Source organism: Manis javanica, chromosome 17 (assembly GCF_040802235.1).
Source record: "Manis javanica isolate MJ-LG chromosome 17, MJ_LKY, whole genome shotgun sequence".
NCBI classification, from domain to species: domain Eukaryota; kingdom Metazoa; phylum Chordata; class Mammalia; order Pholidota; family Manidae; genus Manis; species Manis javanica.
In genome coordinates this window covers 4213365-4234699 of record NC_133172.1, presented here as the reverse complement: position 1 = coordinate 4234699, position 21335 = coordinate 4213365, and the positions used below count along the sequence as shown (strand labels likewise).

Genomic DNA, 21335 nt, shown 5'->3' with positions numbered 1-21335 from the left:
CCTTAACTTTCTTTCTCCACAGGAAGATGGCCTATAATTGCAGCTGCCCCTCAGTGCCATCACCTTTCTTTCTGCTTGTTTGCTTCCTGTTAGGCTAGGTTTCCCATACATGGGGGATCAAATTTAGTGCCTAAATAAGCATGGTTTTGGCTTTTGTCTAATGGATGAAATTTCTGCTGGCCAAACAGATGTTGTAACCTGGTCTCAGAGCCTACAGTCTGAGCCTCCATGAATTTCTGTCCGTGGAGGCTGCTTCAGTAAGCAAAGCCTTTATCACGGCAGGTAACACCCTACTCTGTTCGGGGACCTCAGGGAAACACCTTATGTTGCTTCATTGATTCCATCAGTTGATGAGTTGCCTGGTATTGGAGTAACCAGCCACCCGCCCCATACACACCGGCAGCTAATGTCTGTGAACAGTCCAGGGAGACACCAACCACCAGGGTTGGAGACACTAGGATGGCCTGAGGGGAGAGGGGTTGTCTACCCTTACCTGGTGTGTCTGATAGAAAAGCTCTTGAGGGCTTGGTTTCTCATCTTCAGCTTTCATTTCCTGCAATGGTGCCTGACAAGCTTCACACTCTAGGGTAACACCCCCCCCCTTCCTTCTTGGCCACAGTTCCCACCAGGTTAGTTCAGGAATGTTTTTCCATCTTCTCTCCTCACATGGAAGTGAAGAAATAGGACAAGGAGAGGAGGAAAGGGAGTGGACAGAAAACAACATGTGGAGGTGGGAAACTGGAGAAGGTGAGAGAGAAGAGGAGAGGAGGCAAGAATGGGCAAGAAAGCAATGGTGGGGAGTGGAGGGGAGAGAAATAAGAAGGGCTGGAGAAACAGGAAAGGGCTAGAAGGAGGAGCGGGGCTGGGAAGGTGAGCGGCACAGCAGCTAACGTGATCAGCTTTCCCAGTTTGCCCAGGACTTCCCCAACTTTAGCGCAAAAAGTCCTGCTTCTTGGGAACTGTTCATTTCCAGGAACAGCAGGACAGTTGGTTGCCTGAGCAGCAGCAGGGGCAGTGGAAATTACCTGCAATAGTCGGTGTGACCAACAGAATATGGCAGGTGACAAGTCATTCTGAGGTTAGGTCATAGGACACCGTGGATTCCATCTTGGTCTTGCTCTCTTCCGGGCATCACTCGCTCTGGGGAAGCCAGCTGCCCCGATGTAAGCAGGCCCACGGAGGGAACCGTCCCCGAGGCGCCTGCCAGCGGATCCCCTGGGCGATCACCGCCCCTGTTGCCATCAGTTACAAGATGTGCATCTCCATGCACTCGCACAAAGCACTTTTGAGTTTGGCCATTTTTAACGTCAGAAGAAAACACCTCAGCTCCAATAAAAGTGGTACTCACGCTTCTACTCTTTAATCTAAAATTGTTAGAAACATTAACTTGGAATAGGTAGGAAGTGATGCCGGGATTCTTGTTCACGGAGTTGAAGAATGAACTTTGCAAACTCAAGGTAGGAGAGCAAGGAAGAAGCTTTTATTTAGAGATAAAGTGAGAGGACAGAGCTCCTGGTTCACACCAGGAGGGGACAAGAGAGTCCGTGGTTGTGCACTGTCTAGGGGTTTTATAGGCAGTTGAGGATTTTCAGGAATGTGATAAAGGGCTAGGGGTGTGGACCTGTTAAGTGGACATTCTCATCTGTCTTCCAGATAATTCTGCAAAATTAACATAAGAAATTTACAGCAGATTCCTTCCCAGAATAGCAGCTTCTTGGTTAGGGAGCATATCGATCAAGACTGCCAGCCCTGTCCTCAAGGTGGGCTGAGTTATTGTCTGTTTGCCAAAGAGTTTGTTAAGATCCATACTTCTTAACTTCCTGGGTTTTAAAAGGCAATCTAGGATGAAATCTTTCTTGCTTTTACTATGCTTGATGTTATCAATTGCCCAGGTTGCAAATTACTTGATTAGGTCTGAAGGAGGAAAAACAGCATGTAGGCCTGGGCCTTTTAGCATGCTAAAGTGAATCTTACACGTGATTACAAGTGAGTAACATAATAAAAACATGGGCTGTGCTGAGGTACTTCCCTTTATCTGGGGAATATTAACTGATCTCACTGAAGAGTGACTCTAGAGCTTCATGTTTAACAGGGAGTTGTGGTAGGGGGTTTCTCTGCATGTTGTTAACACTGCTCTGACAATTATCTTGCCTTGCTTTTTCCGGAGGCCCTCCCTCTACTCTGTCTAAACCCACGGCCCCTGTCTCAGAAGCAGCTCCGCTCCACAGGAAACCAAAGAGATTTGAAAGAATCAAAGAGCAGAGAAAAACAGCGGGACCCCACGATGTACAGCCAGGGGCGGAGCCAGACAAGACCAAGCCACGCCCCCACACCGGCTCCGCCCCCCCGAACGCTTCCCGCCCAGTCCCAACCCTCCACAGCTCGCCTCTGGCTGGCCAAGCCCCGCCCAAGCCCCGCCTCCCTGAACTCCCCCCGCCTGCGCACGTGCAGTTTCCTGCAGACCCGGAAGTGAATCGAGCTGAGGGAAGGACGCGTGCGGGTGATAGTCTTGGATTTCCTGTTTCTGACCCGCGCTTCACGGCGCCGCAGACGCCTGTCCTCTGCTCCTGGGATTCGGGTGCTTCTCCAGCCGCCGAAACTGCTGTGCCCACCTTCCTGCCCACGGAGAGTCCCCGCGTCGCCGTGAGAGGTTCCGAGCCGGTAGCCCCTCTGCCGGATCCCGGGGTCCGTGTCCGCTTCCGGTTACAAGTCGCTCTGAGGTCCGGACCCTCCGCCGGCAGTTCTGCCTGCGACCCTGCACAGACCTCCGCCTAAAATACTAAACGGCCCCGGCTCCTGGTCCCTGACCCGGGAAGAGGTGAGGGCGCTCGGTTTTGTGTGGGGTTTGATCGGGGCCGGGGCTGTGGCCTGAAGGGGAGGGTCAGGCCCCCCCCCACCCCGAGACCTACGGCGGCGGCAGAGCCTGTGGGGTCTCCGGGCGAGCGGCGAGTGCTGAAGAAAGGGGGGAAGGGGAAGGCCCCTCGCTTGTTCGTCTCCCGTTCCCGATCCCTCCCGTGGCAGTGGGCAGCGGAGGCCCGACTTTTCCACGGGTTGAGGTCTTCCCTCCGTGTGGGGTGGCGGCACAGGAAGGGCTTGTGTTGATTCTCACCATTAAACGGCCTCTTTTCAACACAGGATTCGCTTCTCAGGACTCACCTTACCTGGGCAGAAGCCCAGAGGAAGAGGAAAGAAAGGAATCAGAAATGACTCGTTTCCAGGTAAAGTCATCTTCCGGGTTGTCTACTGTTTCTTCCCTGAAATGCTGTTATTTGGGTTTGATGATGTCAGACTCTTGTTGCTCCGACACACGCCTGGCCTTCCCCCACTCCAGGTCATCTCCACTTGGATTCATTCCTTCTCACTTTGATCCAGTGACATGTAACTGTGAAGAGATTCTTCTGGGGGATTGTCAAGAGGGGGGGTGCCCTGCTCTGGCACGGAGCAGGCTGGAAGTGGGCCCTGTGGTGTGAGTGAGCTTGGCAGAGGGGTTGTGCAGGAAGGCACCATCAGCTTGTAGACAGCATTAAAAACAACCGCACATTTCTGTGCACCATTGATGTGCAGAAACAGCTGGAAAATAAGACTGATAAGGGGGAATCTCTTCTCCCTGGCTTTTTGCAAGGCATTCGAAGCTAACAAGTGAATCTGTGTTTCGGACTCTAAAATGTTGGTTATTTGGATTAGAATGGAACACTCTGAAAACAGGTATCAGTGGTGAAGATGTTTTATTGCATAATTTGCTTTTAACAGTAAGAGGTTCTTTAAAAATCATTCACAGCATATCCATCCATGGAGACTTTTGTGCAGCATTGTTGTAGGTAAAAATGTTTATAATTCAGCCATAGCGTTGAAGCACAGAACTTCACCCTCGTGATCACAGTGACTGGAGCCAAATTCTGGCTCCAGTTGTTACTAAATATGATGTTTTCATCTGTCTTGAACATCGCCTAACATACAACATACGTCTTTGTGTTGAGGTGAAACTCCACAAACGATGCAGGTTAGAGGCGAAGAAGTTAAACATCTCCTTTCCTATGCTGTCCTCCGTCTCATCATCACTCACTGTCTTTGTTCGGAATCACTCTTGTCAGCTCTGAGCAAGATTAAGAGTACATCTTAAAAATGCAATTACTGACTGTTAAGTGATTTTAGTTAAAATTTTTCAGCGAATGTTATACTGTGATCGTTTATTCTGCACATGGATCTCAGAGTTCTTCTCATGCTAAACACAGTACAGTAAACATAGATATAGCTTGTTCTTTTAGCTCCTTGTTCACACCTTCTCTGGATGAAGACATGTGGGTCCTCTGCCCTTTTTTGCTGTGGTGACAAATGCCGCATGACTGCCTCTAAGCTGGCTGACCTCTCTGCAGATGCCTGAGGGTTCTGGGCTGGGCAAATTGAAGCTTGATTGCTGGGTCAAGGACGATGCCTTTCATGTATTGATAGATTTGTGGAAGATACGCTTCTCCAGAGTTACAGACATCCTTCCAGCCAACATGTGAGTTTTCTCAAGATTTAAGCAAAACTTGGAGCACTGTACACCTTTTTTACTTTGGAAATCTGAGAAAAATGGCAACTCTTTCCATTTCCCTGCTACTTGTGAATCTGAGTAAATGTCATTATTTTGTGGAAATGCAAAAGGGATTATTTTCATATTTTGTGGTTTTTCTTTGATCTATTTTGGGAAGTTTTATATCCTGTAGTTTAGTTCTTTATATAGCTTATATTCTTTTATAGTTAGTAGTTCCCCATAGTTGGGATGTTAGGCAGGAAAATAAATATGAGTGGGGTGGAAAGAGAGTAAGACCAGTAAAACCCACTAGAAGGGACTCAAAGAGTTAACCAGGTAAAACTATAGAGAACCAGAAAAGACTCACAGTTAGTAAGTTAATCAGTTAGGTGGTTATTACCTTGGTGGGAGCTTTTCTGGCAGTGGGCTCCATAGCCAGCAAGGCCTGGTACACAGCAGCCAGTTGCTCCTCTATCAAGGTGACCCGGACCTCTGCCCCTTTCCGTAGCAGTGACCAGGCTCCGCCCGGCAGCAGGAGCAGCAGCAGTGGCAGAAGCAGCAGCCTCAGGCTCGGGTCACGGGCGGGGTCGGTGTGGCCAGCAGCGGTGGTGGTGCCTCCATGACTACATGAGTGTAGACACATGTTCCTCAGCGTGAGTGCCACTTCTCCCCATCAATTCTAGGGGTGCCCCTCCCAAAGGTTCCACCCATTACGACAGATTTCGGGTTCAGACGAACCCTGCTGACTACGCCAGATGTAAGTCCCGGGAGAGGAAATCCCGGGGCAAAATACCTCTAAAAACCGAATCAGTCAAAGGGAAAAATAAAGTTTAAAACCTGTTTATTGCTTACAAAGTGTAGTTCAGGGCCATCTCTCTCCTCTGCTCTGGTAGAAGCAAGCAAGCAAGCAAGCCCCTCCCTTTAAACCCTTAGGTTCAGACATGCCCTCAGTTACCCAGGCAATTACCCATTGCCATGGAGATGAACTTCACTCCAGAGGATATGCAAATGCACTAAAGCCAGGCTAGATACCCTGGAAATGTTACAATTTTACCCATAAGGGGGAACCCCCAACCTTTCATGGCACACCTCTCTCAGGTTGCCGGTAACCTTAAATAAAACTTAGACCTTCCAGCACCTCTCCTCCGAGATAGTGCACACTTACTTTTCTCTAAGTGTGCACCTTTTTGCCTTAAATACATCTTAAACCTTTCAGGGCACCTCTCCTCCCTGAGGTTGCCCATACTTCTTCTCTCTTTAAGAAAGTAACTTTTAATAAAACTTTTTACTTTGCTTCAGTACTGTGTCTCTGCCCTTCTATTCTTTGTTGTGGTGGAGATAAGAACCGAGGAAGATAAACAATGCCCCCCTAACAGGGCCACACTCCAGAGGTTAAAGCAAGTCCTCCACAGGAATGCGTTCACTTTGGACACCAGCCACAAGTTCTGGAGTCCCCCAGCCACTCTCATTTACTACCAATTGGCTACAAAATCAGGGGTTTCCACTACCCTCTGATTCAATAATTTGCTAGAAAGACTCACAACACTCAGGAAGTACTTATACCTAGGATTACAGCTTTATTATGGCTAAAGGATGCAAATCTAAACCAGCCAAGGGGAGAGAAACAGCTTGAGGTCCGAGAGGATTCCAAATAGGAAGCTTCCATCATCCTAAGAGACACATAACTCTCCTGGCACATTGTTGTGTGACAAGAAATATCATGTTGCCAGGCGAAGCTCACTCAGACGGTGAAATCCGGAGTTTTTATTGGGGTCTTACTACAGGCATGATTGATTGACCCATTGGCCACATGACTGAATCTCCAGCAGTCTCTCCTCCCTGATACCAGGCTGATACCACCTGACTCAAAGACCCCACCCTCTCATCACATGGTTGGTCTTTCTGAAATGGCCAAACCCGCAGCCTGAGTCACCCCATTATCATGTGCTAGGGGCCCACCGTAAGTCACCTTATTAGCATAAATCATCAGAACCCATCATGAGTAATAGACACTCCAATCACTAAAGAAATTCTCGGAGTTCAGAGGTTAACTTCCAGCAGCTGAGGACCAAGGCCTGCCAGATTCTTTATTACACAGCATAGGAACCTAGAATTTTAATGCATGCCCTGTGATTTTTTTATCTTGTTTTGGAATACCATACCTATTGCATGGTTACAAAATGTTCCATTTAGTCAGAGGTGACTTTTTATTGAAAGTGTGTGTGGATGTGTGTGGATGCAAGCAGAAACCTATGGTGTGTATAAAAGATACATCGTCATTTCATACATAACAAATTTATATTTCTATCCTGGCAAATTGTTCTTATATGTTTTCCATGGCCTTGGGTTTTTTCCCTACACTGTTGCACTGGTGAATTGATAGTAGCGAGGACAGTCAGGAATTGCGTGCAGGCATGTATATGATGTGTACTGTATAATGACCTTTCATGCAGTTTCTTGTTACCCCGGAAGTTGTTTCAGGTTTTCTGACTTAGGAAACCCACAGTCAAAGTGCTTCTGATCCTGTCTGTTACTTAGCTGTGTGGTCTTCAGTTGTGATTCTAAACTCTGACCGCCTGGTTGAGGGGTTGGCTCGCTCTGCCATTTCTTAGCTGTTTGGCCCAAGGCAAGCTTCTTAGAGTCTGTGACAAGTTATCTCCTCTCTAAGGTGGTAACCGATGTATCTCTAATGATATTCAACAAAATAATACATATTTAGAATAACGCGTAGCACATGGTAAATGATCGAAACCTTTTTGTCTGCCATTATAATCATTCTCACAGTTTTAAGATTCTAAATTTTCTTTTAAGGGCACTGTCAACTTTGTAATCCCTAAAGGCATGACTCATGTACTAACTTGTAAGAGAAATTAAATATCAGCATATGGAACATATTATCTAGCACTTCTGTATAGACCACCTTGTGATGAATTTATTTATTAATGCATTTTCTTCACAAAATTGTGCAGTGCACAATGATTTTGTCCTCTGGGTGAAAAGCATAAGACAAAATTAAGGATATATGACTTGCCCAAAATTATCTTAAAGTAATCTGTTGAAACACTCCTTATTCCTCTCCTGTCTTTTTGTGTGAAGATAAGAACACTCCCCACAGCCCCTTCACGAAAAGTGTTTCTGTTTTAGGGGCTGCTGACCTTTGGGGACGTGGCCGTCAGGTTCTCCCAGGAGGAGTGGGAATGCCTGGCGCCTGCCCAGCGGGCCTTGTACCGGGACGTGATGCAGGAGAACTACAGGAACCTGGTGTCCCTGGGTGAGGATGGCGTCTCCTTTGAACTGGGGTCCGCCCTGTGCCTCTGTGCATTTTCCCCTGATAATCTCTCGGGACCCCTGCTTTCCTGACTGAGGTTCAGGTCCTTGTCTTTCGGGGAGGGATGGAAGCCATGTGGGTGCAGACGGGGCGCACTCCCTAACCTCGGCTCTCTTCTTCTCTGTCTTGAGATGATCTGCCCTCTCCACGCTAGATTAGTGGTGCCTCCACTGTCTGAGGCATCTTAAAACCTTGTAACAAAATTTAAAATAACTGATTTTACCTGGTTTTACCCCTGTGCTCAAAACTTAGTAGTTCTCAGAAGAGAGCTAGATATCTATATCTCTGTAAAATACTCCTTAAACATCCAAGAAGGCAGTCTGTGGACAAACTGGCAAGGTATTTTTTTTTTTTTTTTTGAGAGGGCATCTCTCATATTTATTGATCAAATGGTTGTTAACAACAATAAAATTCAGTATAGGGGGGTCAATGCTCAATGTACAATCATTAATCCATCTCAAGTCTAATTCTCATCAGTCTCCAATCTTCTGAAGCATAACGAACAAGTTCTTACATGGTGAACGAATTCTTACATAGTGAATAAATTCTTACATGGTGAACAGTACAAGGGCATTCATCACAGAAACTTTTGGTTTTGATCACGCATTATGACCTATAAACAATCAGGTCAAATATGAATATTCGTTTGATTTTTGTACTTGATTTATATGTTGATCCCACATTTCTCCCTTTATTATTATTATTATTTTTATTTTTAATAAAATGCTGAAGTGGTAGGTAGATGCAAGATAAAGGTAGAAAACATAGTTTAGTGCTGTAAGAGGGCAAATGTAGATGATCAGATGATCAGGTGTGTGCCTATGAACTAAGTATTAATCCAGGCTAGACAAGGGCAGCAAAACATCCACGGATGCAGAAGATTTCTCTCAAAGCAGGGGGGGTGAGGTTCTGAGCCTCACCTCTGTTGATCCCCAAATTCTCACCTGATGGCCCCCCTGCGACTGTGCCTGTCTTAGGTTGTTCCTCCCTTGAGGAATCTTACCTGTCTCTGGCTAACCAGTCATCTTCCGGGGCCATACAGGGAAATCTAAAGTTGGTAAGTGAGAGAGAAGCCATATTGTTTGAAAAGGTTAGCTTTTTACTTCTTTGCAGATTTATACCCTGTGGCTTCTATGCCCAGCACTTGTCTCAAGGTATCTTTACCACCTGGAGGAATTATGATACTCAGTAAATTCGATATGAGGCACGAATTCTATTTAAGGGTTGTAATTAGGAAGAAAGAAGAAAAGCTACAGATGTAGCATATGGAAGGAAACATGGGAGGATTGATTATTTCTTTGACATATCTTCTTGTAGAGTACCTTAAGTATGTGTAGGTTTTAAACTACTAACTAATTTGCACACACATATTAACATAATAGGAATACGGTGACATAAACAAAGCAAATCTATAATTACCATCCATCTCCAGTGAAGCCAAGAAACCCAGTTAGGCACCCTAGGCATTTGTGAAAATTTGTCTATGATATGGTGGATATTGTCCAACTGTTCTTGAACAGTCTGAGAGAAATCAGACAATTAAAGCAGCCCATTTCTGGGATCTGTTCACATCCCATATGTTCTTTTAACCGTAGATAGTCTATAGTCATGAGATTTTGGAGTGCTACAACTTGCACCCCTCCCAACTCCTGGTTGAGTTCCAACGGTACAGATCCGGTCAAATTCGTTGTCTCACTGTATGCACATGCCAGCCTAGACATCTCCCTCCTCATTCCTATGGCAAGTCCAGGAGACGGTGGGCTGGATGCAGCCACAACCGCAGCATCGTCCGGATCCCTGTGGAGGCTTTTTGATGATCATCCCCCGGCACAAGTCCTCCAGAGAGTGCTGATGCCGGAAGCTCCTCCTCATATCGTATCTTAGTTCATTTTCTGGGTATCCAAGCTAGGCCTTGATCTTCTGCATAGAAACAAACAGACCCTTTGCCCACACTTTGACATGCCCTCTATACCACTGTGCAGAACTCATTGGAGGTCAGCACACAGTAACTGCTTTTTTTTTTTTAAGAGAAAGGAATATTATCAGAAAAGAGTACCTCCATAGCTGATCATCTGACACCCTTTAAATGATCAACATTAAGGATATTTAAAGCATGCGTTGATCTTTGATTTACCAATAGTTTTATCCTATCAAGGAGTAATGCCCCTTTTCTTTCTTTCTTTCTTTCTTTTTTTTTTTTTAATTTTTAATCTACACTTACATGAAGAATACTATGTTTACTATGCTCTCCCCTATATCAGGTCCCCCCTAACAACCACATTACGGTTACTGTCCATCAGCTTAGAAAAATGTTGTAGAGTCACTACTTGTCCTCTCTGTGTTGTGCAGCCCACCTTCCCCTTTCTCCCTCCCCCCCATGCATGCTAATCTTAATACCCCCCTTCTTCTCCCCCCCCCCTTATCCCTCCCTGCCCACCCATCCTCCCCAGTTCCTTCCCCTTTGGTACCTGTTAGTCCATTTTTGGGTTCTGTAATTCCGCTGCTGTTTTGTTCCTTCAGTTTTTCCTTTGTTCCTATACTCAGATGAGTGAAATCATTTGGTATTTCTCTTTCTCCGCTTGGCTTATTTCACTGAGCATAATACTCTCCAGCTCCATCCATGTTGCTGCAAATGGTTGGATTTTTTCACTTCTTATGGCTGAGTAGCATTCCATTGTGTATATGTGCCACATCTTCTTTATCCATTCATCTACCGATGGACATTTAGGTTGCTTCCAATTCTTGGCTATTGTAAATAGTGCTGCAATAAACACAGGGGTGCATCTGTCTTTCTCAAACTTGATTGCTGCGTTCTTAGGGTAAATTCCTAGGAGTGGAATTCCTGGGTCAAATGGTAGGTCTGTTTTGAGCATTTTGATGAACCTCCATACTGCTTTCCACAATGGTTGAACTAATTTACATTCCCACCAGCAGTGTAGGAGGGTTTGTTCACCTTTCTCCACAGCCTCGCCAACATTTGTTATTGTTTATCTTTTGGATGGCAGCTATCCTTACTGGTGTGAGGTGATACCTCATTGTAGTTTTAATTTGCATTTCTCTGATAATTAGCGATGTGGAGCATCTTTTCATGTGTCTGTTGGCCATCTGTATTTCTTTTTTAGAGAACTGTCTGTTCAGTTCCTCTGCCCATTTTTTAATTGGGTTATTTGTTTTTTGTTTGTTGAGGCGTGTGAGCTTTTTATATATTCTGGACGTCAAGCCTTTATCGGATCTGTCATTTTCAAATATATTCTCCCATACTGTAGGGTTCCTTTTTGTTCTATTGATGGTGTCTTTCGCTGTACAGAAGCTTTTCAGCTTAATGTAGTCCCACTTGCTCATTTTTGCTGTTGTTTTCCTTGCCCGGGCAAGAAGAGGTCACTCATGTTTATGTCTAAGAGGTTTTTGCCAATGTTTTTTTCCAAGAGTTTAATGGTTTCATGACTTACATTCAGGTCTTTGATCCATTTTGAGTTTACCTTTGTATATGGGGTTAGACAATGGTCCAGTTTCATTCTCCTACATGTAGCTGTCCAGTTTTGCCAACACCATCTGTTGAAGAGACTGTCATTTTGCCATTGTATGTCCTTGGCTCCTTTATCGTATATTAATTGACCATATATGTTTGGCTTAATGTTTGGAGTCTCTAGTCTGTTCCACTGGTCTGTGGCTCTGTTCTTGTGCCAGTACCAAATTGTCTTGATTACTATGGCTTTGTAGTAGAGCTTGAAGTTGGGGAGTGAGATACCCCCTACTTTATTCTTCTTTTTCAGGATTGCTTTGGCTATTCGGGGTCTTTGGTGTTTCCATATGAATTTTTGAATTATTTGTTCCAATTCATTGAAGAATGTTGCTGGTAATTTGAGAGGGAATGCATCAAATCTGTATATTGCTTTGGGCAGGATGGCCATTTTGACGATATTAATTCTTCCTAGCCATGAGCATGGGATGAGTTTCCATTTATTAGTGTCCCCTTTAATTTCTCTTAAGAGTGACTTGTAGTTTTCAGAGTATAAGTCTTTCACTTCTTTGGTTAGGTTTATTCCTAGGTATTTTATTCTTTTTGATGCAATGGTGAATGGAATTGTTTCCCTGATTTCTCTTTCTATTGGTTCATTGTTAGTGTATAGGAAAGCTACAGATTTCTGTGTGTTAATTTTGTATCCTGCAACTTTGCTGTATTCGGATATCAGTTCTAGTAGTTTTGGAGTGGAGTCTTTAGGGTTTTTTATGTACAGTATCATATCATCTGCAAATAGTGACAGTTTAACTTCTTCTTTACCAATCTGGATTCCTTGTATTTCTTTGTTTTGTCTTATTGCCATGGCTAGGACCTCCAGTACTATGTTAAATAACAGTGGGGAGAGTGGGCATCCCTGTCTGGTTCCCGATCTCAGAGGAAATGCTTTCAGCTTCTTGCTGTTCAGTATAATGCTGGCTGTGGGTTTATCATATATGGCCTATATTATTTTGAGGTACTTGCCCTCTATTCCCATTTTGCTGAGAGTTTTTATCATGAATGGATGTTGAATTTTGTCAAATGCTTTTTCAGCATCTATGGAGATGATCATGTGGTTTTTGTCTTTCTTTTTGTTGATGTGGTGGATGATGTTGATGGATTTTCGAATGTTGTACCATCCTTGCATCCCTGGGATGAATCCCACTTGGTCATGGTGTATGATCCTTTTGATACACTGTTGAATTCTGTTTGCTAATATTTTATTGAGTATTTTTGCATCTACATTCATCAGGGATATTGGTCTGTAATTTTCTTTTTTGGTGGGGTCTTTGCCTGGTTTTGGTATTAGGGTGATGTTGGCTTCATAGAATGAGTTTTGGAGTGTTCCCTCTTTTTCTATTTTTTGGAACACTTTAAGGAGAATGGGTATTATGTCTTCTCTGTGTGTCTGATAAAATTCCAAGGTAAATCCGTCCAGCCCCGGGGTTTTGTTCTTGGGTAGTTTTTTGATTACTGTTTCAATTTCTTTGCTTGTAATTGGTTTGTTTAACTTTTGTGTTTCTTCCTTGGTCAGTCTTGGGAGGTTGTATTTTTCTAGGAAGTTGTCCATTTCTTCTAGGTTTTCCAGCTTGTTGGCATATAGGTTTTCATAGTAGTCTTTAATAATTCTTTGTATTTCTGTGGAGTCTGTCGTGATTTTTCCATTCTCATTTCTGATTATGTTGATTTGTGTTCTCTTTTTCTCTTAATAAGTTGGGCTAGAGGCTTATCTATTTTGTTTATTTTCTCGAAGAACCAGCTCTTGGTTTCGTTGATTTTTGCTATTGTTTTATTCTTCTCAATTGTGTTTCTTTCTTCTCTAATCTTTATTATGTCCCTCCTTCTGCTGACTTTAGGCCTCATTTGTTCTTCTTTTTCCAGTTTTGATAATTGTGATGTTAGACTATTCATTTGGGATTGTTCTTCCTTCTCCAAGTGTGCCTGGATCGCTATATACTTTCCTCTTAAGACTGCTTTCGCTGCGTCCCACAGAAGTTGGGGCTTAGTGTTGTTGTTGTCATTTGTTTCTATATATTCCTTGATCTCTATTTTGATTTGTTCATTGATCCATTGATTATTTAGTAGCATGTTGTTAAGCCTCCATGTGTTTGTGAGCCTTTTTGTTTTCTTTGTAGAATTTATTTCTACTTTCATACCCTTGTGGTCTGAAAAATTGGTTGGTAGAATTTCAATATTTTGGAATTTACTGAGGCTCTTTTTGTGAGATAGTATGTGGTCTATTCTGGAGAATGTTCCATGTGCACTTGAGAAGAATGTATATCCTGTTGCTTTTGGATGTAGAGTTCTATAGATGTCTATTAGGTCCATCTGTCCTAGTGTGTTGTTCAGTGCCTGTGTGTCTTTACTTATTTTCTGCCCGGTGGATCTATCCTTTGGAGTGAGTGGTGTGTTGAAGTCTCCTACAATGAATGCATTGCAGTCTATTTCCCTCTTTAGTTCTGTTAGTATTTGCTTCACATATGCTGGTGCTCCTGTATTGGGTGCATATATATTTAGAATGGTTATATCCTCTTGTTGGACTGAGCCCTTTATCATTATGTAGTATCCTTCTTTATCTCTTGTTACTTTCTTTGTTTTGAAGTCTATTTTGTCTGATATTAGTACTGCAACCCCTGCTTTCTTCTCACTGTTGTTTGCCTGAAATATGTTTTTCCATCCCTTGACTTTTAGTCTATGCTTATCTTTGGGTTTAAGGTGAGTTTCTTGTAAGCAGCATATAGATGGGTCTTGCTTTTTTATCCATTCTATTACTCTGTGTCTTTTGATTGGTGCATTAAGTCCATTTACATTTAGGGTGACTATTGAGAGATATGTACTTATTGCCATTGCAGGCTTTAGATTCGTGGTTACCAAAGGTTCAAGGTTAGCTTCTTTAGTATCTTACTGCCTAACTTGGCTCGCTTATTGAGCTGTTATATACACTGTCTGGAGATTCTTTTCTTCTCTCCCTTTTTATTTCTCCTCCTCCATTCTTCATATGTTGTGTGTTTTGTTCTGTGCTCTTTTTAGGGGTGCTCCCATCTAGAGCAGTCCCTGTAGGATGCCCTGTAGAGGTGGTTTGTGGGAAGCAAATTCCCTCAGCTTTTGCTTGTCTGGGAATTGTTTAATCCCGCCATCATATTTAAATGATAGTCGTGCTGGATACAGTATCCTTGGTTTAAGGCCCTTCTGTTTCATTGCATTAAGTATATCATGCCATTCTCTTCTGGCCTGTAGGGTTTCTGTCGAGAAGTCTGATGTTAGCCTGATGGGTTTTCCTTTATAGGTGACCTTTTTCTCTCTAGCTGCCTTTAAAACTCTTTCCTTGTCCTTTATCCTTGCCATTTTAATTACTATGTGTCTTGGTGTTGTCTTCCTTGGATCCTTTCTGTTGGGGGTTCTGTGTAATTCCATGGTCTGTTCGATTATTTCCTCCCCCAGTTTGGGGAAGTTTTCAGCAATTATTTTTTCAAAGACACTTTCTATCCCTTTTCCTCTTTCTTCTTCTTCTGGTACCCCTATAATACGAATATTATTTCTTTTGGCTTGGTCACATAGTTCTCTTAGTATTGTTTCATTCCTGGAGATCCTTTTATCTCTCTCTATGTCAGCTTCTATACGTTCCTGTTCTCTGGCTTCTATTCCTTCAATGGCCTCTTGCATCTTATCCATTCTGCTTATAAATCCTTCCAGGGATTGTTTCACTTCTGTGATCTCCTTCCTGACATCTGTGATCTCCCTCCGGACTTCATCCCACTGCTCTTGCATTTTTCTCTGCATCTCATCCCACTGCTCTTGCATTTTTCTCTGCATCTCATCCCATTGCTCTTGCATTTTTCTCTGCATCTCCGTCAGCATGTTCATGATTTTTATTTTCAATTCTTTTTCAGGAGGACTAGTTAGGTCTGTCTCCTTCTCAGGTGTTGTCTCTGTGATCTTTGTCTGCCTGTAGTTTTGCCTTTTCATGGTGATAGATAGTTTGCAGAGCTGGTACGAGTGACGGCTGGGAGAGCTTCCCTTCTTGTTGGTTTGTGGCCTTTTCCTGGGAGAACAGCGACCTCTAGTGGCTTGTGCTGGGCAGCTGTGCAGACAGGGCTTCTGCTTCCTGCCCAGTTGCTTTGGGGTTTATCTCCGCTGTTGCTGTGGGCTTGGCCTGGCTGGGGCTGTTCCTCCAAAATGGTGGAGCCCCGTTGGAGGGGGAGCAGCCGGGAGGCTATTTATCTCCGTAAGGGCCTCTGTTCTCCCTGCTGCCCAGTGGGTTAGAGTGCCCACAGATCCCCAATTCCCTGCCTCTGGTCTAAGTGACCTGTCCTGCCCCTTTAAGACTTCCAAAAAGCACTCTCCAAACCAAAACAACAACAGCAACAATGAGAGAGGGAACAGAAAAAAAAAAAAAAAGGAAGAAACACACAATTTTTTTTTTGTCCTCATGCGCCGATCCCAGGCATCCGCTCACTGGAACTGCTGCCCTGCCTCCCTAGCTCCAGGGTCCCTGTCCCTTCAAGGCTTCCAAAAAGCATCCGCCCACTGGTCCCGCCGGGAAAAACGCGCGATATTCTTTGTCTTCAGGCACCTGCTCACCGGTCCCGCCACCCTGCCTCCCTAGCAACGGGGTCCCTGTCTGTCCCTTTAAGGCTTCCAAAAAGCACTCGCCAAAAAAAAAAAAACCGCTCCGGTTTCTTTCCACCCGCCTGGAGCCGGGTGGAGGGGCGCTCGGGTCCCGCCAGGCCGGGGCTTGTATCTTACCCCCTTCGCAAGGCGCTGGGTTCTTGCAGGTGTGGATGTGGTCTGGATGTTGTCCTGTGTGCTGTGGTCTCTATTTTAGGAAGATTTTTCTTTGTTATATTTTCATAGCTCTATGTGTTTTTGGGAGGAGATTTCCACTGCTCTACTCACGCCGCCATCTTGGCTCCGCCCTGACATTACTTAATACATTTCCAAAGCACACACTCTGCGGTACATGTACGTTGTAACTGCAGAATCACATAATTAAAGACTGTTGTAAAGTTAGGAAATTGCTCTATTTATTGTGGTTACTTTACTGCGGGCATGAAATCATAATTCTGATTTCTGATTGTCTTCCCCAGTTATCAGTCTTTAAAGTACTCTCTATTTGCCTGAAGCAGATATTTCAAAAGTCAGCAGTTCTTAACATGCTTCCCAAATCTCATTTTGGGCTCATGGAGCAGAGATCTTTTCCTTTGTTCTGAAGGAAGAAGCCTTTAGAATGCTGCCAATAATGATTGTATAATTGTGTTTACTTATTTACCTTTTGCATTTATCATGAGTTTCTAAAATATTTGATTCCTTTTTATTACAATTTACAGATAATGGTTTTTCAATATCTGATATATTATGACTGTCATTTGCCAGTGGTTAATGTTGCAAAATGCCTATTCAGCATGAGGGAGTATAGGTATTTTTTATTATAGGAATTCAGAATATTATTTTGGTATTCTTACAACAGTATTCTGTTAAATTATTTTGTCAGTGCTGTTTTTATTTTGTAGTTGTGAACTGCCATTTATTTGTCTTATTAGGTCAGTCTGTTTGAGGTTATTTACCATTGTAGTATACAGTGTTCTGCTATATTTGAATATAATAATTATACAGTAAATATTCATTGATAGAATGCTGCTTTTCTTCAAATATGTCTACTGCCAATTGGTGTGTACTTTGCAGAAAGGTACCCCTTGTTTCAGGGCCTACATAAATACTGAGGGATATGGTCACAGGGTGTTAGAACTAGGCTGTCCTGAAAATAATATCCATCTCCATGTAATCACCCTTTCCTTATTGAGGAATAATATATTCCCTTTGACTTCCTAAATATTTAAATTCCTAAGTATTTGCATACTATGGTTGAGAAGTTTCACAACTATTAGTGTTACTTTTGCTCTAATACTATGTTTTCAATATAAAACAGTTTGTTTACAACTGTTGCTAATTGCATAGCTGTGGTTCTTTGTATCTTTTAGAGAACTCTGCTAGATGTGTGCTCAAGGACTTATCAAAAGAGGATGCCAGCAAAGGGGAATCATGCCAGACTTTGATGTTGCAACGACACAAAAGCAATGACATCAAGGATTTTGATTTCAGGGAAGTCTGGCAAAACATGCATGAGCTTGAGAGTCAGTGTGGAGACGACGAAACAGGTTACGAAGGAATGACAGTCACCCCAAACAGCAGTCTCTTTGGCAGAAGAGACCAACAGCATAACAAATCTTGGAATAATGTTCCTCTAAGGCAGAGTGTTTCTGTAAGAAAAAGTGCTGATCAATATGATAAACATGAGGCGTCGTATATAATGTATTTGTTGAAACTAAAAAGTGACATAACCTATGGAGGAAACAGGTATATGAAATGTTCTGAAAATGGGATTGGATTAAGGTTTCAGTTACACAGGGCTGAACTCCACAAGTTTCAAGCTGAAGAGAAAATTTATGATTGTAACAAAGTTAAGAAGTTGGTCACCAATAGTCCTGCTTTACCACTTCAGAGAATTCCTCGTAATGTCAACATCAACATTTATAATAAATCTGGGGAAAACTTTATGCATTCTTCATTACGTACACAACATCAGAAAACATGTTTCAGTGAAAAGCCTCACAAATATAAAGATTGTGGGAAGGCTTTTAGAGAAAGCTCAAACCACACTAGTCATCAGAGAATTTACTCTGGGCAGAGACCTTGTAGTGAGTGTGACAAATCCTTTACCCAATTTTCAGACCTTACCAGACATCAGAGAATCCATACCAGAGAGAAGCCATATAAATGTAAAATATATGGCAAGGGCTATAGCCAGAATTCTTATCTTGTGAATCGTCAGATAATTCATATAGAACATGAGAAGGCTCACAGATGTAATGAGTGTGGCAGAGCTTTTAACCGCATGTCACACCTCACTAGACACCAGATAATCCATACTGGAGAGAAGCCATATAAATGTAATGTATGTGACAAGGGGTTTACTCAACGTGCAAATCTTGTAGTTCATCAGAGAGTTCATACGGGAGAGAAGCCTTACAAATGTAACGAGTGTGGCAGAGCTTTTAACCTCATGTCACACCTCACTACACACCGGAGAATCCATACTGGAGAGAAGCCGTATAAATGTTATGTATGTGGCAAGGGCTGTACTCAACGTGCAAATCTTGTAGTTCATCAGAGAGTTCATACGGGAGAGAAGCCTTACAAATGTAACGAGTGTGGCAGAGCTTTTAACCTCATGTCACACCTCACCACACACCGGAGAATCCATACTGGAGATAAGCCGTATAAATGTTACGTATGTGGCAAGGGCTTTACTCAACGTGCAAATCTTGTAGTTCATCAGAGAGTTCATACAGGAGAGAAGCCTTACAAATGTAACGAGTGTGGCAGAGCCTTTTCTGTGCATTCAAACTTGATTAAACATAAGAAAATCCATACTAAAGAGAAATCTTACAAATGTAATGAGTGTGGAAAGGCTTTTAGAGGAAAGGGGAATCTCACTTCTCATCAGAGAGTTCATTCTGGGCTGAGACCTTACACATGTAATGAGTGACAAATCCTTCAACCGCATGTCATACCTCACTACACACCAGAGAATCCATACTGGAGAGAAGTCATATAAACAATATATGTGGCAAGGTCCATAGTCAACATTCGTATCTTGTAGTTCATCAGAGAGTTCATACGGGAGAGAAGCCTTACACATGTAACGAGTGTGGCAGAGCCTTTATGGAACAGTCAAGCCTTGTTCCATGTAAGAGCCTCCAGAGTGGAGAAAGGCCTTACAAATGTAAAGAATGTGACAAAGCCTTTAACGAGTCCTCCATCCTTGTCATACATCAGATCATTCGTACTGGAGAGAAGCCTTAGAAGTGTAATGAGTGTGGCAGAGCCTTCATTGTGTGTTCAAGACTCATCCAACATAAAAGAGCCCATACTGGGGAAGCCTTACAAATGTAATGAGTGTGGCAAGCCCTTTACCCAATTTGCAGACCTTACTAGATGTCAGAAAATGCATACTGAAAAAAAAAACATTGTAAACCTAATATATGTGAATGTTTTTATCCAAAGATCAAGCATTAGGGGTCATCAGAGAATTCACAGTACAGAGAAACCTCGCAAATGTATGTGGCAAAACCATTAATATGTATTCTAGCCTTACTCAACATCAGAGTCCATACTCAACAGAACCTGTATAAAGGTCATGTATTTGGTAAAGCCTGTACCCAGGGTCACACAGAACTACCCATCAGAACATAGATCTTTGAAAGAAACAATGTAAATGTAATTGGTTTGGCAAGGCTTTTAGCCATAGGTCAAAGCATTATGTGATATTAGAATTCCTGCCGGAGAGAAACCTTGTAAGTGTAACAAATGTGCTAAGCTTTCATCAGATGTTTATACCTTTGGAGTCATGAGAGAATTCCATTGGAGAGAAAACACATGCACTGAGTGTGTGAAGGCTGTGAGACAAAGGTCTGACTTCAGGATTCATCAAAGAATTTTATGTTGTAGAGAAATCTTAAAAATGTAATAATGTGAAAAGTTGTTTAATCATTACAACAGGCCACATGCAGATAATTCATACTAGAGAAAACTAAGTCTCTTAAATTCTTTTCAGATTATTCAAGTTAAATTCTGCATAGTAATCAGAAATCAAAAAAGTCCTAATAGCTGTCAAAGTTACAAGGATACCCGTGGAAAGGACTTGTAACCTTCATCTTAATATTTATTTGAGGCTTTTGAAAAGGCTATGTTCCTACTGATGATTTTCAACCTGAGGGTTGAAATCTGTTACGCCTTGATGACAGTCCTGTCATACGTCACTATGAAGGTGTCTAGGAAGGGTTTACTAGGTGAGGTTCATTAGGTGCATTTTCTCAAAGACCAGGAGTGCTGGATTTATGATACAATATGGTATGAATCGCAGTGATGCCTGAGTGGTATATAATGGATGTAGAACTGTGATGCAACTGGTCGTGAAGGCCCTCCTCTCCGGATTTGCTGGTATGGGGTTTCTACAGTGGTTAAGGGGCAGAGCCTGAAGGGTACCAGAGCTGTGATTGACACTTTCCACCAGTGCCTAAGGAAGGAGCCCTCTGGCTTTCTCATCAGGTCACCAGGATGTGAGGTAGAATGGGAAGAGGGGAGACCGAGAAGCTGTTACCAGTCAAAGAGCAAAGAATGAAGTCAGACTGATCGAGCACTGAATGTTTGTTGAAGTTTCTCCCTCCTTGGTTGAGGAAGATCGGTTTTTCTCATGCTGGTAACTGTTCCGTGTCCTTTAATACCGCATACAGAATCCTTTATACAATGTGGCTGTTGAAAGTGTGAAATACTGTCTAGATAAATTGATATTTTTATGGTAGTTTCATGAAAATGTGTAGAAATGCTTATCAGACAAATTATGATTTGGTAATTTTACTAGGATAGCAATTCAGAGGCTGTACAAATCCCAGTCTGAGATGATGGAGTTATGTAGTAAGCTTTATGGTTCATGTTCCTTTTTCAACTATGTTAAAATTCATCTTTATATTATACAAATTTTTCCCTGCCACTTCCCCACACACACACACAGCTTTTAAATCAACTATATTTTATTTACATTTCATTTCTGCAGTCAGCAAAGAAATTTGGAGCATACATAGGGGTGGTTTTGAAATGTAACAAAAAATGCTAATAGAACAATGACAGGTACAAACTAGTTGTTTAAAGAATTAAGAAAAGAGGGCCCTTTATATTTTCAGTTCAGTGAAAGAACTGGGATGACACAAAATGGTGAACTGAAATCTCATATATTGTGGAGGCAGGAGACCTATTGCTAACTGGATTTTTGTTAAAAATACGCTTACTTTACATTAAAATTATCTCAAATTCTTTTCCTTGCCAGATTATTATTGTCTCTTGCATTGTTGCCGTGGGTACAGGTCCCCGGATCTCCGAGGTCTTGCAGGCATGAGTCAGTAGATCAGAATACTTTCTTGAATTCAACCTAAACATTA

General features: G+C 42.7%; 2 protein-coding genes across 5 annotated transcripts in view; one reads left to right on the top strand and one right to left on the bottom strand.

Moving 5' to 3' along the window:
* Window positions 1-2465: 2465 nt before the first annotated feature.
* On the top strand, window positions 2466-21211 carry LOC108387201 (uncharacterized). The gene is made up of 4 exons (XM_073226435.1): window positions 2466-2818; window positions 3136-3218; window positions 7658-7784; window positions 17319-21211. The coding sequence occupies exons 2-4, from the start codon at window positions 3204-3206 to the stop codon at window positions 18884-18886; spliced, it is 1710 nt and encodes a 569-aa protein (XP_073082536.1). The 5' UTR covers window positions 2466-2818; window positions 3136-3203; the 3' UTR covers window positions 18887-21211.
* LOC108387222 (zinc finger protein 525-like) overlaps window positions 4451-21335 on the bottom strand; it is an 85479-nt gene continuing 68594 nt past the window's right edge. Inside the window, exon 5 of one of the 4 annotated variants that reach the window (XR_012126840.1) lies at window positions 4451-5136. The gene's annotated coding sequence lies outside the window, so the exon portion shown is untranslated. Of the gene's footprint in view, window positions 5137-9233; window positions 9762-21186; window positions 21326-21335 lie in introns of those variants that run through there. The other 3 variants (XR_012126839.1, XR_012126838.1, XR_012126834.1) reach the window with 3 other exon arrangements.

Bases quoted from the DNA above. Each gene is read 5' to 3' on its own strand.
- LOC108387201 (XM_073226435.1), top strand. The intron at 7,785-17,318 runs GTGAGGATGGCG...TGTATCTTTTAG, and splicing joins CAGGAACCTGGTGTCCCTGG to AGAACTCTGCTAGATGTGTG.